This window comes from Hylobates moloch, unplaced genomic scaffold (assembly GCF_009828535.3).
Source record: "Hylobates moloch isolate HMO894 unplaced genomic scaffold, HMol_V3 SCAFFOLD_4, whole genome shotgun sequence".
NCBI classification, from domain to species: Eukaryota; Metazoa; Chordata; class Mammalia; order Primates; family Hylobatidae; genus Hylobates; species Hylobates moloch.
Window position 1 is genome coordinate 96,755,743 of NW_026652279.1, and position 25,884 is coordinate 96,781,626.

At 40.5% G+C, this 25,884-nt stretch overlaps 1 protein-coding gene across 4 annotated transcripts in view; it reads left to right on the forward strand.

The window, feature by feature from the left end:
* MIPEP (mitochondrial intermediate peptidase) overlaps positions 1 to 25,884 on the forward strand; it is a 170,571-nt gene that overhangs the window by 35,347 nt on the left and 109,340 nt on the right. For all 4 annotated transcript variants that reach the window (XR_009213211.1, XR_009213212.1, XR_009213213.1 and 1 more), the window contains exons 11-14: positions 12,983 to 13,136; positions 14,739 to 14,816; positions 16,699 to 16,903; positions 18,111 to 18,220. Coding sequence is in view for 1 of the 4 variants with exons in the window: in XM_032150652.2 (XP_032006543.1) it covers positions 12,983 to 13,136; positions 14,739 to 14,816; positions 16,699 to 16,903; positions 18,111 to 18,220 (547 nt within the window). In the remaining 3 variants the exon portion in view is untranslated. The remainder of the gene's footprint in view (positions 1 to 12,982; positions 13,137 to 14,738; positions 14,817 to 16,698; positions 16,904 to 18,110; positions 18,221 to 25,884) is intronic.

Here is a 25,884-nt window from a genome sequence, read left to right on the forward strand (position 1 = left end):
TAGGCTACACTGAGTTTATAGAAAGATACGGTTCATTCTTCAATAATAAATTAACTTTTGCTTCCTGTAACTTTTTTTTACCTTACAAACTTTTTAGTTTTTAAAAACTTTTTGATACTTTTGTAATAATATTTAGCTTGAAACACAAGCACATTGTATAGCTGAACAATATTTTCTTTTTTTAATCCTTACTCTATAAACTTTTTTCTATTAAAAATTTTTTTTGTGCTTTTTAAACTTTTTTGTTATAAACCAAGACACAAACACGCACATTAGCCAAGGCTTACACAGGTTCAGAATCGTCAACATCACTGTCTTCCACCTCCACATCTTGTCCTACTAGAAGGTCTGCAAGGGAAATAAGTTATGGAGCTGCTATCCCCTGTGACAACAATGCCGCCTTCTGGAATCCCTCCTGAAGGACCTGCCTGAGGCTGTTTCACAGTTAACTTAGAAGGAGTACACCAAAATAGTGATAGAAAGTATAGTATAGTAAATATATGAATCAGTAATATAGTCATTTATTAAGTATTGTGTACTCTACCTAATTATATGTGTTAGGCTTTCATATGACTGGCAGCACAGTAGTTTTGTTTACACCAGCATCACCACAAATGTGTGAGTAATGCCTTGTACTCTGACATTATGACAGCTACAATGTTACTAGGTGACAGAAATTTTTCAGCTCCATTATCATCTCAAGGACCACCCACTGTAGCATATGTGGTTCATTGTTGACAGAAGTGTTGTTACCTGGCTTATGACTACTTTAAAAGAAATCCTAGCCCTCATGTCATCTCAGTCTTATACATTTATTATGTACTTCTGAAAAACATAAACATCTTCTTACATTACTCTTGTATCATTATTACCTAAAAAAAATTTAATCGCAATTTGTTGGCATCATTTAATATCTAGTCTATATTTGTATTTCCTTGGTAGTATCAAATCAGCTTTTTTCCCAGTTAGCTTGTTAGAATTAGGACTCCAACAAAGCCTCCACATTCTCTTGGCTTTTCTTTCTCCTGTCTCTTACTTTAGAGCAATTCCCCATGCCTCATGCTCTTCTTACTCTCTTTTTTGTCATATTATCAGCAACAGTTGTTGAAGAGACCAGGCCATTTGTCCTACAGAATTTCTAACTTTCTGGATTTATCTGTGTGCTTCCTTGTGGCATCATTTCACTAGTTCCTCTCCTCCTATCATTCCCGTAAGCTGGATGTTACATATAACAACTCACTGTTAAACATTTCCCATTTTTGGCATGGACACCCATAGGTGATGTTGTATACTTTGTGTCACATCACATCAAAAGACATGAAATAGCTGAGCATGGTGACACATGTCTGTAATCCCAGTGACTTGGAGGCCGAGGTGGGAGAATCACTCGAATCCCAGAGTTCAAGCCTGCAGCAAGTTATGATTGAAAGGGGCCGGGCGGAGACCAAACTACACCGGTCGTGGTCAAGAGATCTTTATTGGAGGTATCGAGCGGAGAAGGAAGAGAAGAGAGAGAGGGCTGCTGGTGTGCTGGGTTTTATATCCCTTGGGCCTACGTGGATTGGGCTAGGGGCGGGCCCAAGGGAAGGCGGGAGATGCTTCTTTCTGATTTGGCCTCCTTTGGCGGGTTCAGACAGTGCCCGGTCAAGGAGGGGAGAAGAACCCGGAACCAGCCCCATCTTAAGGTATGGCGCCATTTTAAGGTACCCCATGTTACTTAACAATGATCATGCCACTGTACTCCAGCCTGGGCGACAGAGTGAGACTCCATCTCTTAAAAAAAAAAAAGAAAACAAAAGACATGAAGTATCAGTTGCCCACTGAGGGTGATGTGAAGATGGACCCAAGGTAGATTGATGCTGACAGGATCTCTGCAGTCTGCGGTGACGGTTTCCCTCTCAGCTAGAAAGGGATCTGTGTGGTGTTCCTGCCAACATGGAAACATCCAGTTTTCCCTCAGTCATTTACCCAGTGGCTTTAACACCCATTGATAGTCTGAGTCAGTCATTCTTTTTAATTACCAATTCTCAATTCTCAAAATAAGGATTTATTGTAATAGTTTTCTGAACTAGTGACAAATGAGTATCATCTGGCTTCTCTTTGTAAAGCGTCATTATAAACTAATGGAATTCCATTGATTCATTGTGTTTCAGTCCATTACAGTCATTTTGGAAGGATGCCAAATCTGTCATAACTTGGCCGATTGCACTGAAAAGTCAGTCTTTTAGGAGCTGGTTGAGTGAGACTCAAAATACCTGTGTTTGTTATTCCCAGTTGAGTTTGAACCACTTGCTGCATCCCTGCAGGACAGAAAAGGGGTGGTGATTTCTCCAGTTCTGAGCCAGGATCATCTGCAACCTGGGGAGAGGTCTGAGAATAGGGTCTGTTGCTGGACTCAATAATTCAAAGAGGGTTGGAAAAGCTCCTTAGGCAAAGCAAATGGCTGTCTGGCCACTTTCATCGTTTTCCACAAGGCTCTGGGGGAGAAAATCTCTGCCTGTTTCCCTTTCGCTGCTGCCACTTGTTCCTCCTCAATAGGTTTTCATTCCTCCCTGTCCCAGGGCTAACCTGGATCCTGTCTCACGACATTTCCACATCTCCCATTCTGTTCTTCCTAAAGCAGGATGCAGCACATAGGTGTTATTTTTGGTTATTCTTTTCCACTGTTCAATTTTAGACATGGCTGTTTGATTTCACATTTTGATACAGCTTAAGCTGAATGAGAGACCATTGCAATAGAGGTCTTCTTGCTGTAGTGAGATTTGGCCCCCGCCTCTGTGGCGAGAGTTCTGTCATCTAGTGGCACATCGGTGTGGTGTCATCTTCTCTCCCTAAAGTCAGGCCTACTGGTTTACTTTCCTAATCCCCAGGATGGTGATGGAATTGTACTGTCTTTCTTTAGCTTCGATTTCTGTTAACCACAGTTTTCAGTGAACTGTGTTGCTGATCTGCACCATTAATGAAAATTATTTCCTGGTTGCCAGGAAGTTTGGCTGGAGCAATTTTCTTGCCACTGGCTTCAGAAGTCAAGATAGAACCAAATTAGCAATAGTGGATTCTTTATAGAACAGGGGGAAAGGTCTTTTCAGTTCTATATAGTTACCTGAAGGGCAAACAGGTTTCCAGTATCATTCAGTTCCTTTACTGCTACCTTCTCTAGGTAACCAAATAAAACAGTAGCTCTCCCTGTGGTTTCAAGGCAGCATTTCAAAATGTCACCCAGCTATAACATGAGAATATACTTAGTCATTCCTGATGCCAAAAATACAGTTTCATTTGCTTTCAATAAAGTTAAAAACAGTTTCTCTGACAGTACCATCACAAGCTGTGTTCTTTACAAGTGTCCATTTTTTCCTTGCCCACACGTGCCCTCTGGCAGGCCATCTTGTTCATTTTGTAACGAGCCTCTGTGGGCGTTGGCCATTTGGTACACGTTCTCTGTCACATTTGCTCTCACTCACTGAATAGAATAAGGTAAGACTGAAGCTATGTTTACCTTCAGTTTCAACCTGGATTCTCTGACTGTACTTAATTGTGTTTTATATTTTCACTAAGTTTGAGGCCATGGTGTTTGGATGTAATATCCAAGTTCTTTCTTTACCTTAATTCCAGAGTTTGAAATATAAGTCTGACTCATAGAGTGTGCTTCATAAATAGAGTGATCCATTGACTTTTTAAAAATTCAATTTACAATGATGAATTCTTCAGTTGAAAGTCTCTTCTTGACTGATGTTTCTATGCTCATTTCAATCATAATTAGTGTTGGATGAAGATTAGATGAAGATTTTGATACATTACTAAATTCTATTGTTCTTAATTTAAAAGACCTAATCATATTTATACCATTGTATCATGTTGATAGTGGTATGTTCTGGTTCTTTGCTGGAAGTTTGTAAACTCATATGTAAGCTATTATAAACCAGAACAGCAGAGCGTTTATTGGACTTATTCAGCACCTGTAGTGGATAACATAATTTTCTTTCTCTTTCTTTCTTCAGAGGAATCAAAGGGTTCTAGAGATCCCTTACTTCTGGGTTCAGATCCATGGAATTCTTTACAAAAAATAGTCATAAAATTCTTGTAAAACTGTAGAAGAGTCTGAGGTGGTGACAGGGATGGCACTGAAGCCAAATCCTCAAAATGCACCTAAGCTCTGTCTCTGCTGGTTGTGGCTCTGCTGTACTGTGAGGTCCTATATGCTGCCCGTGGTGTTTTCCCACTGTTTTGGGTCTCTAGATGAGAGAGGAAAATGTTCTTATGTGTAGCAGCTATGCAGATGAGGAAGCTGTGGATGGAGATGGTGCAGTCGGTTGTTCACAGGCCGGCCTCAGCCTCGGAGTGCTCTGCGGAGGCAGACGGAGCCACATGATGAGCCTGGCGTGGAGAGCTGTACTGGGGCCTGTGACCACCCAAACACCCTCTGTGCATGTTTTGTCACTCCGTGTTGAAGACGTGAGCTGAGAGCACAGCAGTCACACCCTCCTGACTGGCTGGTCATGTGGGACTCCTCCTTGGGGCCCCTCGGATGTGGATTGGAGCTGCGGAAAACACCCTGTAGCTGTTTGAATCTCTTCGACCCTCTCTGGACCTCTCTCCTTCTGGCTCTTCTTCAGGAGGGAAGTAGCCTGCATTTGGTGAGAGTCACTGAGGGTGTGGAGGGGCATGTAGTCTCGCTGTGGATGGCTGAGGCAGCTGAGTGAGGACTAAGGCACTAGTGCTTGCTTGAGCTTGTCTGCCCCATTTGCTTGAATCCCCTTGGGCCTTTGCTGCCCTCTTTCTTCCCCTTTGAGTGCTCTCCCCCTCTTCCAGGAGCCTCATCTTTCCAGGTGTGCTCCAGATGCTGCCTCTTCTTTGTAGTTCTGTCTGTTGCTCCCATTCCCAGCTTCTCCCTTCTGCCAGGTGGAACTGACCACAGCCTCATCTTTGAGCCAATGCCTTGTTTACACTGCTTCTCTGCCCCTGATCATTTGGATTGGTCGTCATTATTGTTACAGTGTGTTCATCTTTCCACACTGAGGAGTTGTCATGCAGGCACATGGCAGGTGATTAATGAAAGTTTACTCCATCTACACAGCTTCTTGACACAGTGTTGCATTTCTTTTTAGAGGTAAGGTCAGCTTTGGGGAATAGAAGGGAACTGGAATAGGAGTAGAAGAAGGGAACTGGAATAGGAGTAGAAACCGCTGGGTTTAGTCTTGTCCCTGTCCCTGTCCCTGTCTCTGTCTAACAGCGATAATAGTGGCTATAATTTACTATGTGCCTGCTTTTCTCCAGGAACCGTGCCAGGTTCATTGCATGCGTTTCTGTAATTGTTAATGGAGCCTGGAAAGTATTTCCACTTTGCTGGTGAGGAAACTGAGGCTTCAGAAACCTAAGTAACTTGCTCAAAGCATGGAACCAATGAGAAATAGTATTTTCAAACCCAGGGCTCTTTCTTGTATTCCAGATTGCCTTAGACTGTCACAAGCCTCTTTGAGCCTGAGTTTCCTCAAGTAAAATGAACAATAATTCTGGTAATAATTCTTGCTCCACCTGTCTCACAGAATCATGTAAGGAATAAGGAGATTCTTGATTCTTGATGTGAAAGTGCTTTGCAAATTGTGAAGCACCAAGACAATGTAAGATATTAAACCACTATAGATCTTGCTTCACCAGTTATTCTAGCTTTATCATAATCACCATCTCTTCCTTTGTATTAGCTTCAAACCCTTTGCCTGCAGACCTGCTAAGATATCTCTTATCTTACAACACAAATAATTACCCTTCTGTGACTGTTGGAGAGACTGTGGTACTATCTCATTTTTTTCCTGCCAAACTTCCCCCAGTCCTACTCTCTCCTGATGCCTATTCTTTCTAATAGCTACAGTCTGGTTTGTAGGCCTGTCAGTCTACCCAGCTAGTGTTTCCAGGTTATCAGCCACCTGCTAGCATGAAATTCAGTAATTTGTTTTACTGCTCAACATCCCTGATGTCTGCACTTTTCTGTTTGGGTTTTTTTTTTTTTTTTTTTTTTGCTTGGATTTGAGATCCTAATGTCTGCAATTTTTGATGGCGCTTACCATGTCCAGTTTCTTAAAATTCTTTCTTCAACACATACCCTCAGACTTCCTGTTCTCTCCTTTTTTATCACCACACTCATTTCTCTTTTTACTTCTCTAAATTGGTCGTTCTCAATCTTTGTTCACTGTTAGGCTGCCGTAGGAGTCAATGCAGGGATGTAGTGTTCTCATTGTGACAAGTAGCTCCTCACTCTTGAAAGCATTTTGGGAAATGTGTGTAAGAATGAATGATACAATTACTGTGCTTCCTTTAGTACTTGCTTTAACTTGTAACAGATATTTGTGAGAAACTTCAGTACCTCAGCCTAAACAAAGATGTGCCCTCCTGATGATTTTTTTTCAACTTCCATGCTGTTATCATGCAGTTATAAAGGACGGTCTCAGGCCTTCTACTGAGTTGTTGTCATAGCCTTGGGAAGGTTACTTACTGTCTTGTAAACCTGTTTTCTCCATTGTAACATAGGGGTGACGGTATTACCTTAAAGGATCGTTTTTGCTGTTTAATGAGATACGTATAAAGGGCTCAGCCCACTGTCATAGTGAGTACTCACCAAATGTTAGTTACCATCATCATCATCATCATCATTTGGTAGTGATAGTTTTCTGTTTGTAGATTAAATTTAGGGAAAAATGGACAACATATTTGCAATATAGGTCAAGCATTTCTAATGTGAAATGCTTCAAAATCCAAAACTTTTTGAGTGCCAACATGACACCACAAGTGGATCTCATGTGACAGATTGTGGTGAAAATAAAGTTTTGTTTCATGCACAAAATTATTTAAAATATTTTGTAAAATTACCTTCAAGCTATGTATATAACGTGTATATAAAACAAATAAATTTCATGTTTAGACATAGGTCACATCCCCAAAATATCTCACTGTGTATATGCAAATTTTCCAAAATACAAAAAAAATCCAAAATCCAAAACATATCCCAAGCATTTTGGATAAGGGATACACAAACTATATTGAACTTTCTCTTGCTATAATAATCATGAATCTTTGCATTTTAAACTGACCTACGTGTCACTGCAGAATAATCTTTCTAAAGCACAGGATTTTGTCATTTCTCTCCTCTTCTTCCTTACTACTAATAGCAGCTATTTCCCCATTGTATGCATTCTGGGGAAATCCAGTAAATGTTGGCAAAATAAAGGGCATATCTCTATTCTTCTCCTCTCTGGTGCCTAGCAAAATTAAGAAAAAGAGCATCAATATATCTATATCTGTATATAACAAGAAGACAGATCAGGAGGGCAAGGCAGGAGGAGGGGAATCAGTGAATACTATCTAAAATTGCTAAACCAGTAAATAAATGTTTATTTTAAAACCAATAGAGGCCCGTATCTACCAAAAGTATCAAAATTAGGAGGCAGGAGAATCACTTGAACCCAGCAGGTGGAGCTTGCAGTGAGCTGAGATCATGCCACTGCACTCCTGGGTGATAGAGCGAGACTCCGTCTCAAAAAAAAAAAAATTAAAAACAATAGACAAACCACCAGAGAAGCTAAAATATAGACTATAAATATCACTAATATATCAAATTATTAGAAAGAAAAAGGAATGCAGTACACATAGCCAAAGAAGGAAAATAAGGGAAGCATTAAAAGAAACATAACAGAATTACGTTGGCAAGAGTGAGGGCACCAGGTATTTTCATACACTGCAGGTAGGAATGTAAGTTAGAACAGCTTTTTTTTGGAGGATATTTTGGAAATACCTATCAAAACATTTAAGATCTTGTACTCTTTGCAGCAATGTCATTTCTTCAGTTTATCTTATGGATAGGCTTATGTGGGTGTGACAAGGACATTTCACTATGGCATCATTTTAACAGATAAACTAACCGCAGCTTACTGTCAGTTAAAAGGAACAGAGGCAGACCAAGGCAGGGAAGTGAGCTCTGGGTGTGGCCTAACGGGTTGCATTTTCTGTAAAGAAGTTAAAATCAATGACAAAACTGATGAAAAGTCTGGGATTCTTTGATATCCCCATGTGTGGGAAATTCCAAAGTATGTCCGTGGTCGGATACTTCCCCCATTGATGCTTCAGGCTCTCATTGGCCTTGCCTCCTCTGCTCATGTACAACACAACAGGAGATGCATGAAATAAGCTTTGTCATGGGTTTGCTGTGGATGACTACACCCATGAAAGAAAACAGGCTAGAGCTTTATATGCTAAACTGGAAAGTATTCCAAGTTGTATTTTTATGAAAAATATATGTGTAAAAATACATATCGTTGATATATTTTTATGTTAAATGAAATCACGAGATAGTGTGAATGGTATGATTCTATTTGTACCAAAGTAGGTTTATATATACATAAAGTTTACATGCATAAACTTCTAAGAGTGTGCATAGAAAATGCCTAGAAGGATACACAAGATATTTACCTCTGGGGGTGGGCATAGTGAGCCAGGGGACAAGACAGTATACTTTTTGCCCATTGTTACTATTTTTGAGGTGTTTTTATTTTAAAACAGGCAGTTTGGAAATTCGTTTGTTCCCAGTCATTTTAGGGTAATATCGTAATATTATATAAACTTACATTCTATACTTAAATTTTTTTTCCAAGATAAATTGTTTCCTTGAATTTTGCCTGACACATGTGATTGTCATGGTCATTGGATAAGTCAGTAAATATTTTTAGGTTATAGTTTAGTAAAATAAGCTGTGTTATTAGCTTTATTGTATTTCTTTTCCACAAAAATAAATGTCATATGTTCATTATAATCTTAAGAAGGGTACAATTTTAATATGTAAAGTTTCTTTTTATTCTCCTTTATTTTTGTGTTTTTATTATCTGGCAACAAAAAAATGAATTGCTTTTTATAACCAATTATAGTTTAAACTTTCTTGCCTTGGTAGTAGGTTCTGTGGGAGGTTTCTACTCTGGTAAGTTGTGATTCTCTATGGCTGCCTGCCTATCTTTCCAGTTTTGGGGGCAGCAGTTTGCTCTGTGGCCTTGATTCTCTGCTGAATCTAAGAAGATTCTTGATTTTCAGCTTGTTTAGCTTCCTGCTTGTTAGGATGGAGTGGTGACTTTCAACCTCCTCATGTGCAGGAGTGGAAACCTCAAGCCTGGACCACTTCCTTTTATAATTTATTTTCTCCCCTCTTTCCATGTATTCCTTTCTCTCAGTTCTTTAGTACCTCTGAACTGTTCTGTGCCTTCTTTCCCAACCCTCCCTCTGGTAGTTCAGGGGTCTGCCCTTTACCCTCTTCTCTGCCTGCATTGCCCTTCCCTAATGGCCCTGTCTCCCTCTGTGGCTCTGATATCCGGACAGTGAAGTCTCCTTGTTCTCCTTAGCTTTGGGTCCTGAGTGGCATCTCATGGGCACTTCACAGTCGGTGTCTCCAAAATGGAGTTTATTTTCTGTGAGCCCTCCATCCCCCTCCCATCATTGCACCTCACCCTCCTTTCTTCTCCCACAAACACACCCAGATTCCCCTCTTCCTTTTTTTGTGTTCATTGTGCTGGCTGATTCAGTGACTCTACCATCCACTTATTTGTCCAAGCCAGAAACCTGAGTGTTATTCTAAATTGTTCTGTCTTTCTCATCACCCTCCAAATCCAGTCACTCACACAGTCCTGAGACCTTTGCATCTCAAAGGAAAAACACATTCATCCCTGACCCCACTGCCCTTTGTCAAAGTTCACCCTCTGAAGCCTGGAAGTCTGTCCTCCTGTCAGCCCTCCCTGCCTCCTGCATTCCACCCTCCATGCTGTCCACTGTGCAGCATTCCAGAAAACATCAGATGCTCCCCTATGGCCTACAGAAGCTGTCTCCCAAATGGCATCTGTAAGCAATTCATTGAGAGTGTAGTCATAAAATATTAGAAATTCTATGTATATTTATTTTTCTTTATCTCAACTTATAAAAATGTCTGCTTTTCTTTTTGCAATGTGATAAAACAAAACCACATGCATATACTTTATGAATGTACTTATAGAAGGTTGAATACTCAAAAGTTATTTTAGTGTGCATTGGTGAGGAAGCTTGGAGGCCATGGCCTATGGTGCATGGTCCCAGTTCCTCAGCTTATGGACCAGGCCCTCTGTTTTCTGACCCCTGCCTGCCTTTTCCAGACTCCGCTCCCATTCTTTCTGCATTTATCCCTGCATTGGTAACTGCTTCATCTTTAACCACATCCTTTCTAGAAGTTACCAGGCTATTTTATGCCATCATACTTTAGTTACACCATCACTTCTGCCCAGAATTCCTATTATTATTCCCATTTTCCATTCCTTATCCCAGCCCTGCCTTGCAAAGTCTGATTCCTTTTTTTTTTGAGATGGAGAGTCTGTTCTGTCACCCAGGCTGTAGTGCAGTGGCACAATCACAGCTCACTAAACCTCCGCCTCCTGGGTTCAAGCAATTCTCTGCCTCAGCCTCCCGAGTAGCTGGGATTACAGGCACCCGCCACCACACCCGGCTAATTTTTGTACTTTTAGTAGAGACGGGGTTTCACCATGTTGGCCAGACTGGTCTTGAACTCCTGACCTCGTGACCCACCCACCTCAGCCTCCGAAAGTGCTGGGATTATAGGCGTGAGCCACAGCACCCGGTCGATTCTTTCTTGATTCCTATCCGAGAAGCTTTCCCTTGTAGGTTCCAGCCCCACAGGGTCGGTGGGTCTCTCCCCGTGTGCGGCAACGAGAGAGTGTAGAAATAAAGACACAAGACAAAGAGATAAAATAAAAGGCAGCTGGGCCGGAGGGCCACTACCACCAATGCGCGGAGACCGGTAGTGGCCCCGAATGTCTGGCGGTGCTGTTTTTTATTGGATACAAAGCAAAAGGGGCAGGGTAGAGAGTGTGAGTCATCTCCAATGATAGGTAAGGTCACATGGGTCACGTGTCCACTGGACAGGGGGCCCTTCCCTGCCTGGCAGCCAAGGCAGAGAGAGAGAGGAGACAAAGAGAAAGACAGCTTATGCCATTATTTCTGCATATCAGAGACTATTAGTACTTTCACTAATTTACTACTGCTATCTAGAAGGCAGAGCCAGGTGTACAGGATGGAACATGAAGGCGGACTAGGAGCGTGACCACTGAAGCACAGCATCACAGGGAGACGGTTAGCCTCCGGATAACTGCAGGCAAGCCTGACTGATGTCAGGCCCTCCACAAGAGGTGGAGGAGCAGAGTCTTCTCTAAACTTTCCCGGGGAAAAGGAGACTCCCTTTCTCGGTCTAAGTAGCGGGTGTTGTTCCTTGACACTTTTCACTACCGCTAGACCACGGTCCGCCTGGCAACGGGTGTCTTCCCAGATGCTGGCGTCACCGCTAGACCAAGGAGCCCTCTGGTGGCCCTGTTCAGGCATAACAGAAGGCTCGCACTCTGTCTTTTGGTCACTCCTCACTATATCCCCTCAGCAACTATCTCTGTATGGCCTGGTTTTTCTTAGGTTATGATTATAGAGCGAGGATTATTATAATATTGGAATAAAGAGTAATTGCTACGAACTAATGATTAATGATGTTCATATATAATCATATCTAAGATCTATATCTGGTATAACTAGTCTTGTTTTATATTTTATTATACTGGAACAGCTCATGTCCTCGGTCTCTTGCCTCGGCGCCTGGGTGGCTTGCCGCCCACATTCCCTAGTGCTACTCTGCACTCCACAAGTAAAGTCATCATGCTGTCCTTTGCCCTCCCATTGTGCAGTGCTCATTCATTCATGCTTCAGCACTGTCTGTTGAGTGCCGGCTGTGTGCCCACTGCTCTAGGCCCAGGACACAGTGTAGTTGGTTCACTTCTCTGCCTCTTTCAGTGCCAGCTGCTTAGACACAAAGGCTCTTCATTCTTCTCCTCCAGCACCCCGCAGGTTTGCTGACGGCATGCTTGAGTGAACGAACCAGGGAGCGAGGGCACTGGATCACGAACGTCTCTTTCAACACTAGGATTCCGTTTAATGAAAAATCAGTCAGAAATTAAGGTGTAAATTTATGGATGTCCATAGGCAAAGTCTCATTTGTTGTGCAATTTATGTTCACTTACTAAACTCATTCATTTATTAGTAACTATGTTTGTATATTTTTATATATAAATTTGTTGTGGGGACTCTTATTTTATGGAACGAAGTGTTGTGCAGTTCTAGAATCACAAATAAAGCCAATTGAAAAAAAATGTATATTTTGGTAATCCCAAAAAGTAGACATATAATGAGAACCTACAATATTCTAGAGCCATTATTTTTGGCTACGGCTATATATTTTGGCTTGACTTAATGATTCAAATGTAAACATTCAAATCACATATTTTGGATTTGCTTTGGTTTATGTTGGAATATATAGAACAGAAAAAGTTATTTTTGGGTGAAGAATAATTTGCCTTGCTAGTTATGTTGTCCTTAATTTAAGATTTTATCTAACTGTAAAACAGATAAGTTAAGATCTGATTATTTATATTGCAGGCATTTTTTTCATAAATGAATATTTTACTGGATGAGAACTTTAAATTCACTTAATATGCCTCAGGATTTTTATTCATTTAATATTTATGTATATAAGTCACAAGTTTCTAGAATATAACTCATAAGGTAAGAGTTACCATTATAACTGAAACTGATCATATTTGCATGTAAGTATGTATAAGGAATGTATACAGTGAGCAATTGAGACAGTGCTTAATCGGGTTAGTGAAAGAGTAAATAACATGGAAGGGACAAAGGTTAGGGAATGATATATCTACCTTAATTACTGACTTATGACTAACAGTAGTAATAATCAGACTGTCATTCTGAAGAAAACTGTCTGAAAACCCCTCAAATGATATAAATACACTTTTATATTTTGAATCCTTCTTTAGCTCCAGTGATCTTAAGTAGTAAATGAAAAGGTAATTGAATTTACCTTCAGAAATTGAAATAAACAAAGATGCTGTTGAACCTCTCTTCCTTCTCTTAGGTATAATATTGAGCCCAGCCTATATTGCCCGTTTTTCTCTCTTGGAGCATGCATGGAAGGCCTGAATATTTTGCTTAACAGACTGTTGGGGATTTCATTATATGCAGAGCAGCCTGCAAAAGGAGAGGTGTGGAGCGAAGATGTCCGAAAACTGGTGAGCTCCTGCTCAGCCTGCAGTTGCATGCGTTAGCCTTTCGGTTGGGGAGCTGAGTCAACAGCAGTTTCAGGTTTACATACCTTTGCCCTGGTTGAGTGTGTCCCCTGCCTTATTTCTGCTTCACAAAAAAAAATCCAAATTGCACTTCTGATTTAAGATACTGTATAAAGGATCCAAACATAAAACAGCAGAGTTTTCTAAAAAAGTGTTTTGGAACTTGATAGAAGGTTGAATATATATGCACCTTCATATATCCACAAATTCTATTTATAGGAAAATTGTCATTTACTTTGTATATACCTTCAGTGCTGTGTGTCCATTTTGGTTAATTCCCAGATCCATTGGATAAGTGACCTTTTTTCTTTCCAACCCCTATCCCATGTTGTAGGGACTTATATTTGCATCAGATATTAACTTACGTCCTGTGTTCTGATTTATTTAACTTCTTTGATAATAACTTCAAGCCTAGCAATCATCTTTCTCCTGTGAAGGCCCACTTTATATGAGGCATGAATATTTTAAATTTTTCCTCATAGGATTTGAGGCTTTGTTGACCTATGTTTGTCACTGAGGCTTTGTATTATTTTGTTGTTTGATTTTTGCTAGCATGCTTACCACACTGCTTTCTTCACTATGTTTTAAGAAATGTAAACAATCTCACTGTCTCTCGGCCACGTCTTGTGAGTGGAGAGTAGGTGTGGTGGTGGGATTGAAAGGAGAGTCAGGGTGGGAGGACGTTCATCACTGCATTGATTTACTTCACTATCTGTATTACAAACTTCCAAAAAAGATATTGATAAAATGCTGAGATATAATAAAAAGAAAAATTTATAAGAGGATACTGAGAGGACAAAATGCAGGTGATGAAGAGGTTTCCCCAGAACTGCAGAATGTGCACTCCACCAGGGTCCAGCACTGTTGTCAGTTGCGTTCACTTCTGTATCCCCAGTGTCTTGAAGAGTTCCTGGCACCAAGTAGGTGCTTAATAGATGTTTGATGAAAAATAAATATATACTTGCAGGTAATTTTAAAGCACAAAATCGGGGTTCTCTTTGATGGAATCATTAAATTCTGAAAGAACAAAGAAGGCAAGATGGAGAGTAGTGGTTGAGTCTCTCCTATAAGCTATGTCTCTTGGAGAGGGGATAGATAGTAATATTGCTGATTTTTAACTCAAGCTGGGAGCTGCGTTGTGGTGTTTTCAAATTCAAGGGTTATAATTTGCTTGGGCATATATCATGACATTCCAGGATTTGAAGGAAAAATAATTTTGCTCCTAAAATTGTGCAGCCAGCACTTCTTCCCAGCTCTTGTGGGTGGTTGGTAAAGGTGTTGTGGAGGACAGGCAGTCAGGACAAAAGGCCAGCATGAGGAGGACTTCCTCTCCTGGATACAGAATTCCAAAGCCAAAATCATTCAAGAGATGGCGCAGAAGAGGATGCGGGGAAAAGAGAATCTATCTCGAGATAATGTGGGATGTGGAATGTAATTAAAATGTCTGTGTGTGGCTGTGGATGTTTAATATGTAGATTCTTGTGTTAGGGATTTTAGAGAATCAGCTGGCCTGATTTACCACCAAATTTAAATTTTTTTTTCTAGGCTGTCGTTCATGAATCTGAAGGATTGTTGGGGTACATTTACTGTGATTTTTTTCAGCGAGCAGACAAACCACATCAGGTGATCCTTTCTTTATAAACTGGTCTCTCTAGAACTGATCAGCATTTCATTTGTATTGATGTGAACTTTGTATCATTTTTTAAATTCCATGATATTTAAAAGTTACTAATGATGGTTACCAAATATATACATTTGAAATTAAGATAGAATTTTAAAATTAAAAAGTTTATGGAAATAATTACGTCAGTCTATATTTGTCACTTTTATCTGGGTCATGGTATTAATTATAGTAATAATGACAACTGACATTTTATTAATCCTTATTTGTGCCAACCAGTGCACTGAGTCCGTTATACACATCAACCTTTTAATGTTCACCTCACCCTTTTGACTAGTTACTCACATTATGAGGAAACTGAAGCCATAGAGGTTAAGCTACTTGGCCAGAAGTACTGGGACTTGAAGGCATACATCCTGAGCAGATCCCCAACTTTTAACTCTTTTCCATATTTGACAATGAACCTATTCTAAAACTGCAGAAGATATTCCATGTGGAAACCTTACCAACCACCAAGTAGCTCCTTATGTGGAAGACTTGAGGCAGCTCATCTCCTTTTCTTTAGCGTTGGCCGACTTTGACAGCCGGTCAGCTTTAGCAGTTTCATGTAGTTTGATGGGAAATGTCAAGAGTTTAGGTTGTAAGTTATAACAGAAATAATGTACCTTATGTTTGAATGGCGATTCACAACTTCCAAAGCACAGATTTTAACAGATGTGAGCTTACGAATTCTGGACAGCCACTGTGGGATTTGACAAGGAAGCATTTTAGAGATGAGGCTTTCCGAAGCAAATTATTTTCCAAGATGATTTGGCTAGTAGGTGTGAAAGGTAGGAACAGGGTGCAGGTCACCAGACTCTGAGGCCAGTGTTCTTCCTCTTTGCTTAAATGGGTGGGTGGTGGAGACTCAACTTTAGTGATTAGGAGCCCTGGCTCCTAATAGTCAGCCTGGGTTCAGATCCAAGGTGTGGCAATTCTAGCTAGATGTCCTTGGACATGTTATTTAATAATCCTAAGACTAGTTTTAGTTTTATCATCCCGAAAGTGAGATACCTGCTACATAGGGTTGTTGTGGAGAATAAGTGATACAGTGTATGTGAGTCTCAGTGTAGTGCCTGTTTCAGAGTAAGTTATTCTGGATCCGGATCCCTTGCTTTACACTAGTTTAGATCCCATCTTGTTCAAGTGATAAAAGTCAAGAGAGGCTGGGCGCGGTGGCTCATGCCTGCAATCCCAGAACTTTAGGAGGCCAAGGCTGGCAGATCACTTCAGCCCAGGAGTTCAAGACCAGCCCTGGCAACATGGTAAGACTCCGTCTGTACAAAAAAAAAATCTAAAAATTTAGCTGGGTGTGGTGGAGCACACCTGTAGTCCCAGCCAATCAGTAGGCCGAAGCAGGAAGATGGCTTGAGCCCAGGAGTCCAGGCTGCGGTGAACTGTGATCACAACACTGCAGTCCAGCTTGGGCAACAGAGCGAGACCCTGTCTTAAAAAAAGGAAAAAAAAAGCCAAGAGACATGGAAAGTACCTACTAGTTCATTATCTGACACATAGTAGGGACTCAGAATAAATGTTAATGTCCCTTCCTAAGCTCTTCACTGACTTTGTTTCCAGCATCTGGCACAGCATCATTTCAATGCATGTTTTGGGACCAAAGTAATGAATTAACCCATAGAAACTGAATGTGTTATTGATGTTTTAAAAAAATTAAAATTTTAGCAGAATAAAAAATGTCAAGAAAATGTGTATATATGTAAATAGATAGAAAAAGAATATAATTAAGTTAAAGTTTGCACTCACACATTTTTGGTGAAATTTTATATTCATTAAGACTGTTTTACTCTTCACATGACCGAATACTTTTATGTTTTCTGATTCTTAAAGGATTGCCATTTCACTATCCGTGGAGGCAGACTAAAGGAAGATGGAGACTATCAACTCCCAGTTGTAGTTCTTATGCTGAATCTTCCCCGTTCCTCAAAGAGTTCTCCAACTTTGCTAACTCCTGGCATGATGGAAAATCTTTTCCATGAAATGGGACATGCCATGCATTCAATGCTAGGACGTACTCGTTACCAACACGTCACTGGTGAGCCATGAGGAGGGCTTTTATTTACTGCAATCTTTTACAAACATACATTTTCTTTTAAATTGGGAAAGGGGCTTTTTATTTGGAAAATATGATCATTTTACCGTGTCCTGTGGTCTTTATCTCAGATTGCCTCATCCTGCCCTCCGCATGGTTGTGCAGCCTGATCTTCCATGCTTTTTTTCCATGCTTGCTAACAGCTTTCACCAGGGAATAATCTCAGTTGTCTTTCAAGTTTGTCCCTTTTTACATTTTACAGTGTTTTATATTGAATTTAAGTTTGTGGCTATGTGTGTGTGTGAATAAAAAGGTATCTCCTTAATACCTACCACAGAGTTAATAAATAAGTGAATGAATGGTCTCTCTTTATATTCAAAATTAGAAAACAAAATAAAGCATGCTTAAAAAGTATGATGAAGTCCTTTTAATTTTTCATATACTTTCCCCTGTATAAAATCATAGTTCTGCTTTGTAGTTTTTATGCTGCTATGTGGCTATATTTTGTGATATTACAGACTTTCCTCTTTGTTGTCTTATCCTTAAGTCTTAAGCTCCCTATCACATATGGTCAGCATTAGACCACTAGTGAATTGTTGGCATCCAGCATTTGTTAACTAACTTTACACACAGTATTTTGGACAAGGAGAAGGTATTGAAAAGACTGTAGGTGGGCTGAACAGAATCATTAAATGTCATCTAAATTTCTTACAGGATTTGTTACTTTAAGTAATTTTGAGTTTAAAATATTTCTTTTCCTCACTGAGAATTGACTTTGTTACAAAAAGCAATAAATGGATAAAATAAAGTACTTGTAAAACAAAGGAAGGATGAAAGTATTAGGTAATGGAATTTAGTGAATTAAATACAAACACTATATTAATATTAGAAATGTTTTAATTTGTTTCATGTATAGCCAGCATAGCTGAAGACAGGTTTGTTTGTAAAAGGTGTGAGCCATTGCTTTATAAGGTGTTTTAGCAGCTGTGCAAATATTTTGTTTTAATTTTGATATAAAGGAAAATATATAGGATTATAATAAACTTTTCTGCAAATATGTACAATAAATTTATAGAAGAAAAATATTGATTTAATGAATTAAAACTTACAGTTCATCAGAAGTACAAATAAAAGTTTTAAAGGGTACATAAAAAGTAAGATAAATATATTGATTTGATTCATGCCAACTTTTTTTTTTTTCTTGTTTTAGGGACCAGGTGCCCTACTGATTTTGCTGAGGTTCCTTCTATTCTGATGGAGTACTTTGCAAATGATTATCGAGTAGTTAACCAATTTGCCAGACATTATCAGACTGGACAGGTAGGAACAGTAATATTGTCATCTTGTCCTTTGGGTTGTGATAGTTGGCGTTTATGACATCCTGGATAAATTGAACTCTTCTTGCTTTTCAGAACTCACCCTCTGTTAGTAACAAACCTTTTATTGCTTCTTTTTTTCCTGATTCCCTATCTTTTCTTTTGCCAGCCTATTAAATCATAGTCCTAGCATATAGTCATGTGTTGAAAAATAGCTATCCTTTATTATATGCCTGGTAATCTACCATTTAGTCCTCATAACCACCCCATAAGGAAAGCACTTTATCCCCATTTTCCAGATGAAGAAACAAGCTCTGTAGCAGAATAGGCATTCAAGCCTGTCTCACTTCTAAAAAGCCTTTGCTTCTGAATATTTATTCTCTTGGTCTGAATTTTTATGTTGTCTCATTAAACTGAACCCAATGCCATATTTTGCCAGTATGCTTAGCATCTCTGTGATGTTTAGTCTGAAAAGTCCTTAATTTTAAGGCTTAAATTTCAATGATGCATTATAATATTAAAGATTTTTAAATTAAAATGTGAGGTACCTTACACTAAGTTAGCTGTAAGTTGTCAACATTGTGCTGTTTACTGTCCATGTGTACATTGGAAGATGCGTTCTTTCCCTTCCCTTGAATTCTGATTATACTAGAACCGTATTACGTGAGGTGGTGTTTTTCCCCCTCAGACTGTATGTACCCCCGGTACAAATGTAAATTGTATTCATCTGTGAATCCTTAGCACCTAGAATCAAAAAAAAGCACTGAAAGAAATTAAATGAGGGGACAAATAGAATTAGAAACAGAAGGACCTTAACCACCTTTATTTGTGACTCTTCTTCTGATTATGTCTCCAGATGTGTAATATTATTTGGTCCTTTCTTTTTTTGTTGTTGGACTTGATTTTATCTGTAGAATAATCAGTGATCTTCTGGCTGGCACAGTGGCTTATGCCTGTAATCCCAGCACTTTGGGAGGCTGAGGCAGGTGGATCACTTGAGCTTGGGAGTTCGAGACCAGCCTGGGCTACATTGTGAAACCCTGTCTCTACTAAAAGTTCAAAAGTTAGCCAGGCGCGGTGGCACATGCCTGTAGTCACAGCTACTCAGGAGGCTGAGGCAGGAGAATCACTTGAACCTGGGAGGCAGAGGTTGCAGTGAGCCAACATTGCGCCACTGCACTCCAGTCTGGGGAACAGAGTGAGACTGTTAAAAAAAAAAAAAAGAAAGAATAATGAATGATATTCTGGATAAGTAATCTGAGTGACTCTTCAGCATAATATATTTCAGTTATTAAAGTGGCAAATTTGTGATCCAATTAACTACCCATCCATTAATCTACAAAGAATTGTTCTAGGAATTATGTAGACTTGGCCAATAACATAGAGGGGCATACCCTACCATGTGATAGCATAATCCATCTATGGCCATGTATTTTGGGGACTGGGAATGATTAGGAGTTCAGTGATTGCTCCCTGCCTGAGGTGCCTTAGAGCAGAGCCCTGTGCACAGGCAGGGCCACGAGGGCTCTGCGTGGGGGAACTGGGGAGGCTAGGGAGGAGAAGTGCAGGAGGAAGGAGGTCTGGGAAAAAGAGAGAAGTGGCATTCGCCAGTCAGCTCTCAGCGTACTCATCTGTTACACTGAAATACATTTATTGAGGACATAGGACAGAGAGGCCCTTCAGTCAGAAAACACTTACTGAGTTTTAATATTTACCAGTCTGCATTCTCAGCGTCCAAGAAACAGCCAAGAATAAGTCAGGCAACATCCCATTGCCCGCGGTCTTAATTCCTAGGGGAACTGAGACAAAGCCTGATTAGGGTGTTGCCTCCCGAAGGCAAAGCCCAGGAGAGGGGAGGAGCAACCTCTAGACTGCTGGGGAGGCCAGCCCAGGAGCTGGGAGCTAAAGGCTGAGGAGGAGTTAGACAGGGAAAAACACAGGCATATGGGTTGGGTCTTCTGCTGCTGGAGCAGCAGCCAGTAAAGGCTTTCAGGCGGGAATCAAATTTTTACTTCAAGAAAATCACCCTGGTGTCAGGGAGGAAGCGGATCACAGGGGGTGCGGGTAGAGCCTGAGAGGCTTCCTGGAGAGGCAGGCTCCGGGGGCTCGGCCCCTCTCCCCTCATCCCAGGCGCGCAGCCTCTCTCCACCCACCCTTGCTGGGTGGCCTCAGCCCCGGCGCCCCAGCAACCCGCAGACAAGTTACACAGCTGGTGAAGGGGTCAGGGTGGGAGGCAGGGGACGGCGAAGGGGCATCCTGCTTCCGAGGATTCCGCAGAGTCAGGCCAAGGGAGGCGCCACTTAGTGTGGGAGACGTGGGGAGCACCAGTGCAGCCAGGACGGGTTTCTGCGAGTTTGAGTCTGAGGTTTCGGAGGTCGCCGCTGCCAAAGTGAGAGCGCGTGGTGCAGGGCTGGGGAAGGAGGGTCTGGCGGGAGGCGCGAACACAGGGCGTGGGAGGACACACACATGGGGGTGACTGCACAAGAGGACCGGGAGCCTTGCACAGTAGTCATTTTTTTAAAAGTAAAATCTGGAGTGGAAATTTACCACAAATACAAATGTCAATTTTTTTTTAATTGCCATTCTACTTATAAAACAACCAGGAGCAAAGAAAGGATGGAGTCACTGCTCCAAGTGTGACGTAAGGTGCAAAAGGAGAGAGCTTCTCAATGCCTGTATTCTTACTAAATTATTCTGTAAGAAGATGCATTGTTGAACTAGATGCAAGAAAACAAGAGTAAACCCAAAATCTAATCCAAGATAGATGAGATAGGAAGAAAGCACTAAGCTGCTTTGAATTAATTCAAGTTTCAGACACAGAAGACGGATCCAGTGCCCTTAAGGGACTTACAGACGTAGTCTCTAAAGAATCTAAAATTTTGTGATTCTCACGGAGAATGGAAAGCGTGCCCAAAGGCAAGAGACATGTAAATGCTTTGAGCTTCACAAGGGCTTGCCTCTTCTTGTCGCTAATGAAGGCACCAAGGAGGTTTATTTTATTTTATTTTTTTTAATTTTGAGTGCAGTCCTAGCCTTAAGGATAAGAAGTTAATTCTCTAAAATCCAAGTCTTTGTAAATAAATGGCATTTAATCTCACAAGGAAGAAATAACAGGGTTGCATGTTTATGCCTAATTTTCTATCCTGCTGCCTTTCAGGAAAGGATTTTTTTTAACATTACGAAATATATTCCAGAGAGGTCTCAGGTAGAGGATAATCAGTGACTTATTAACACCTACAAGTATTTTATCAGAACTATATCATAGCACAGCCAATGAATTCCTTGTGGTGGAAGAATTAGAAGTATGCTTATCAGATTTGCAGGTGCCATGCAGCTGTCAGAGATAGCAAATACCAGAGGTGCTCATTCAAGATTCAGAACATCTTGACAAGCTACAACATCAAAGCCAAAGTAGAATTTATTGTAAATTAATCTTAAAATCAATACCACAGGTATAGAAGGAGTACAAACTTGGTTGCAGTTCAGGTGTTTAGACATAATAAACTTAACATGGATCAACAGTCTGATGGGTTTTCCCATAAATCTTCTTCCATTTTAGGCTACCTTAGTGGAGCTGTGGTGCCTAAGGACCCAGAGGTCATTGTTTCTCTTCTCAGTGCTTGTAGATTTTGACCTTCGGCGTAACTTCTTCGCCGTTGCTCCACATTAGCACAGGATTATATATAGGTGGCCTCATTCTCCTGGAAGCATGATTCTTGTCCTTCCTAAACCTTTCTAAGCTGCAACTTTCTTTTTTTTTTTTAATGTTTTGATCATTCTCTGAAAGTGGGATCCCCTTGTTATTTACCTATTTATATTTAATAGCTATATTAGTCTGTTCTCTATTCCTTATAAGAGAATACCTGAAAATGGATAATTTCTGAAGAGAAGGAATCTATTTTTTACAGTTATGGAGGCTGAGAAGTCCAAGGTCAAGGGGCCGTATCTGATGAGCACCTTCCTACTGGTGGGGACTCTGCAGAGTCCCAAGGTGGTGCAGGGCGTCACATGGTGAGGGGGCTGAGTGTGCTCACATGCTAGCTCAGATCTCTCTTCCTCTTCTTATAAAGCCACCAGTCCCACTCCCATGATAATCTCTTCATCCATTATAATCAATGGATGAATTAATCCATTTATGGGGGCAGAGCCCTCATGACCCAGTGATCTCTCAATACTGCCCCATTGGGGCTTAAATTTCAGCATGGGTTTTGGAGGGGACAGATACTCAAGCTATAGCAGTGGCATAGTGTGCTCTCTCCCCAAATCTGTCATAAAATCACAGTGGCTCTTTACAAATATTGGGTTCTTAGATTCAAGGAAAGAAGACAGTCTAAGCCCCTATACCCAGCATTGAAAATGCTAAGCACCTTCACTGTGCAGTCTAATAGCCTGCCCCTTGACCTCTGCTGTGGTTAGAATATGGTTTGCTCCACCAAAACTTATGTTAAGACTTGGTCCCCAACGTGGTGGTATTGGTAGGTGGTGCATTTGAGATGTGATTAGGTCCTTTAGATGGAGTAATATCTCTCTCTGGAGGCTGGGTTCTCTCTGGAATGGATTAGTTCTCATGGGAACAGATCAGTTCCCACCAGAGCAGGTTGTTATGAAGCCAGGTTGCCTCTTATATTTTGCCCTTTACATATGCACCAGGTTCCCCTTCCATTTCTCTGCCATGCTTTGATGCAGCACAAGGCTCTCACCAGAAGCTGCCAGATGCGTTGCCCAGTCTTGAAGTTCCTAGCCTACCGAATTGTAAGCTACGTAAGCTTCTGTTCTTTATAATTTACCCAGTCTCAGATATTCTGTTATGGCAACACAAGATGCAGTAAGGCAATTCCCGTCCCCACCCACCCCCCACCCCCGTGGGGAAACTAGGCTGTCCCTGACGCCCAGATCATTTGGGTACTCAGACTTTTCCTCTTCTTTCTCTCACTGTCCCCAGATCCTGATTCCTAATGGAGGCAGGATCTATTTGTCTGTGCCCTAGATTTGCAATTTCTTCACATCAGGTTTTAGGTAAATTTCTGAAAACGAGCAAAAGTCCAATACTTTTACCTTTCCTTTGCATTTCTAAGGTTCTGTTCCCATCCCACTTTCTCAGACTGAATTCTCCCCAGGTGTGTGACTATATGTGTCCTAATTGACTTAGCCCAGCCCCTGAGTAGTCCAGATGCTTGGTTGCCCACCCTTTCCCCTGCTCCACAGTAGCTGCCTCTGTTCCCTTTTGTCCTCAATTCCTCAGTTTCCAACTAACTCCTCCACTGCTACAGAAACTGCCACTATCCTCATCTTTACCCACAATATCCCTTTATCCTCAGCATATTGCTTGGAGCTGGGCTGCCAGTCCCAGTGTGTTTGATCAATTTGGGAGGGCCTGTTTTACAGTGATGCTGATGAACTAGAAACCATCCTGAGGGGTGGCTGCTGCTTATTTGTAAAATTGGAAGCCACTTCACATTAGGAGGGGTTTAAGAAAAGACATTTTTAGACTAGAAAAATGAAACTCAAGTCTTTCATATACTATCTGAAGGATACCATGTAAAGGAATAAAGTCATTCCAGGAAAAAGCAATATTACTAGGAATAGTGGAAGGGAATTATAAGGAGGCTCATTTCAGTTCAGGAGATTCTTCTCATAAATGATTAGAGCAGAAAGAGATGCCTCTCCAAGTAATGAACTTCTCTTTTATTTAATATTTAATATTATAACACAGTATTTGTAGAAAGAACAGCTATGAAGCCTTTCTCCAACCTAAGAAGTAAAACATTACCACATGCTCTTCTCTGAACCCATCTCTGCCCCACTTGCCTCCCAGAGGGAAGCACAGTGCTCAGTTCTTATCATTTTTTTGCCACATTATTTATTCCTAAGAAGTGTGGTGTTTAGTTTTGTTTTTGAACTTTACAAAAATCGTATTTTACTGTTTATAATCTTCTGTTATTTAAAAAATATATATTTTATTCCTAAGATCAATCTGTGTTGCATGTAGCTGCAGTATATTTATTTCAATTCCAGATAATACTCCGTCATGTATATACTCATTCTCCTGTCATGGAGCACACGTGGAGCACACAGTTTCTTCCAGGTTTTTGCTAGTTCATGTGCTACTGCTGTGAACATTTTTATACTTTCTTCTGTATATCCATGTACAAGATTGGAACTGCTGGATTTGTAAGGTGTGCATGTCTTTAAGTTTATGAGATAATGCCAAATTGTTTTTCAAAATGTTTCTACTAATTTATACTCCTCTCAGCAATGGTTTCTATCGTGCAGCATCCTCGTTGACTTTTAATATTGTCAAAAGTTTTAATTTTGCCCATTTTGTGATTATAAAATAAAATGCTATTGTGGTCTTAATTAGCAGCAGTGTTCTCTGATTACTTTTAAGGTTTTTTTATTGTTGGTTTTTTTTTTTTTTTTTTCTGTTTTGTTTTGTCTTGTTTAGAGATAAGGTCTTGCTAGGTTGCCCAGGCTGGCCCCTTAAACTCCTGGGTTCAAGCAGTCCTCCTGCCTCAGCCACCCAAGTAGCTGGGACTACAGTCATGTGCCACTACACCTGGCTTATTTTTCATTTTTGTTTTCTGTCAGATGTCTTTTTGTCTCATGCTCATTTTCCTACTTGGAAATTTATCTTTTTCTTACTAATTTTTAGAAATTCTTGGTAGTTGAAATAATAATCCTTTTTTAGGCATATGCCTTGTCTCAGTTTATGGCTTGTATTTTCTTTTTTATTATTATTATTATACTTTAGGTTTTAGGATACATGTGCACAATGTGCAGCTTTGTTACATATGTATACATGTGCCATGTTGTTTTGCTGCACCCATTAACTCGTCATTTAGCATTAGGTATATCTCCTAATGCTGTCCCTCCCCACTCCCCCAACCCCACAACAGTCCCCGGAGTGTGATGTTCCCCTTCCTGTGTCCATGAGTTCTCATTGTTCAGTTCCCACCTATGAGTGAGAACATGCAGTGTTTGGTTTTTTGTCCTTGTGATAGCTTACTGAGAATGATGGTTTCCAGCTTCATCTATGTCCCTACAAAGGACATGAACTCATCATTTTTTATGGCTGCATAGTATTCCATGGTGTATATGTGCCACATTTTCTTAATCCAGTCTATCGTTGTTGGACATTTGGGTTGGTTCCAACTCTTTGCTATTGTGAATAGTGTCGCAATAAACATACATGTGCATGTGTCTTTATAGCAGCATGATTTATAGTCCTTTGGGTATATACCCAGTAATGGGATGGCTGGGTCAAATGGTATTTCTAGTTCTAGATCCCTGAGGAATCGCCACACTGACTTCCACAATGGTTGAACTAGTTTACAGTCCCACCAACAGTGTAAAAGTGTTCCTATTTCTCCACATCCTCTTCAACACCTGTTGTTTCCTGACTTTTTAATGATGGCCATTCTAACTGGTGTGAGATGGTATCTCACTGTGGTTTTGATTTGCATTTCTCTGATGGCCAGTGATGATGAGCATTTTTTCATATGTTTTTTGGCTGCATAAATGTCTTCTTTTGAGAAGTGTCTGTTCATGTCCTTCGCCCACTTTTTGATGGGGTTGTTTGTTTTTTTCTTGTAAATTTGTTTGAGTTCATTGTAGATTCTAGATATCAGCCCTTTGTCAGATGAGTAGGTTGCAAAAATTTTCTCCCAT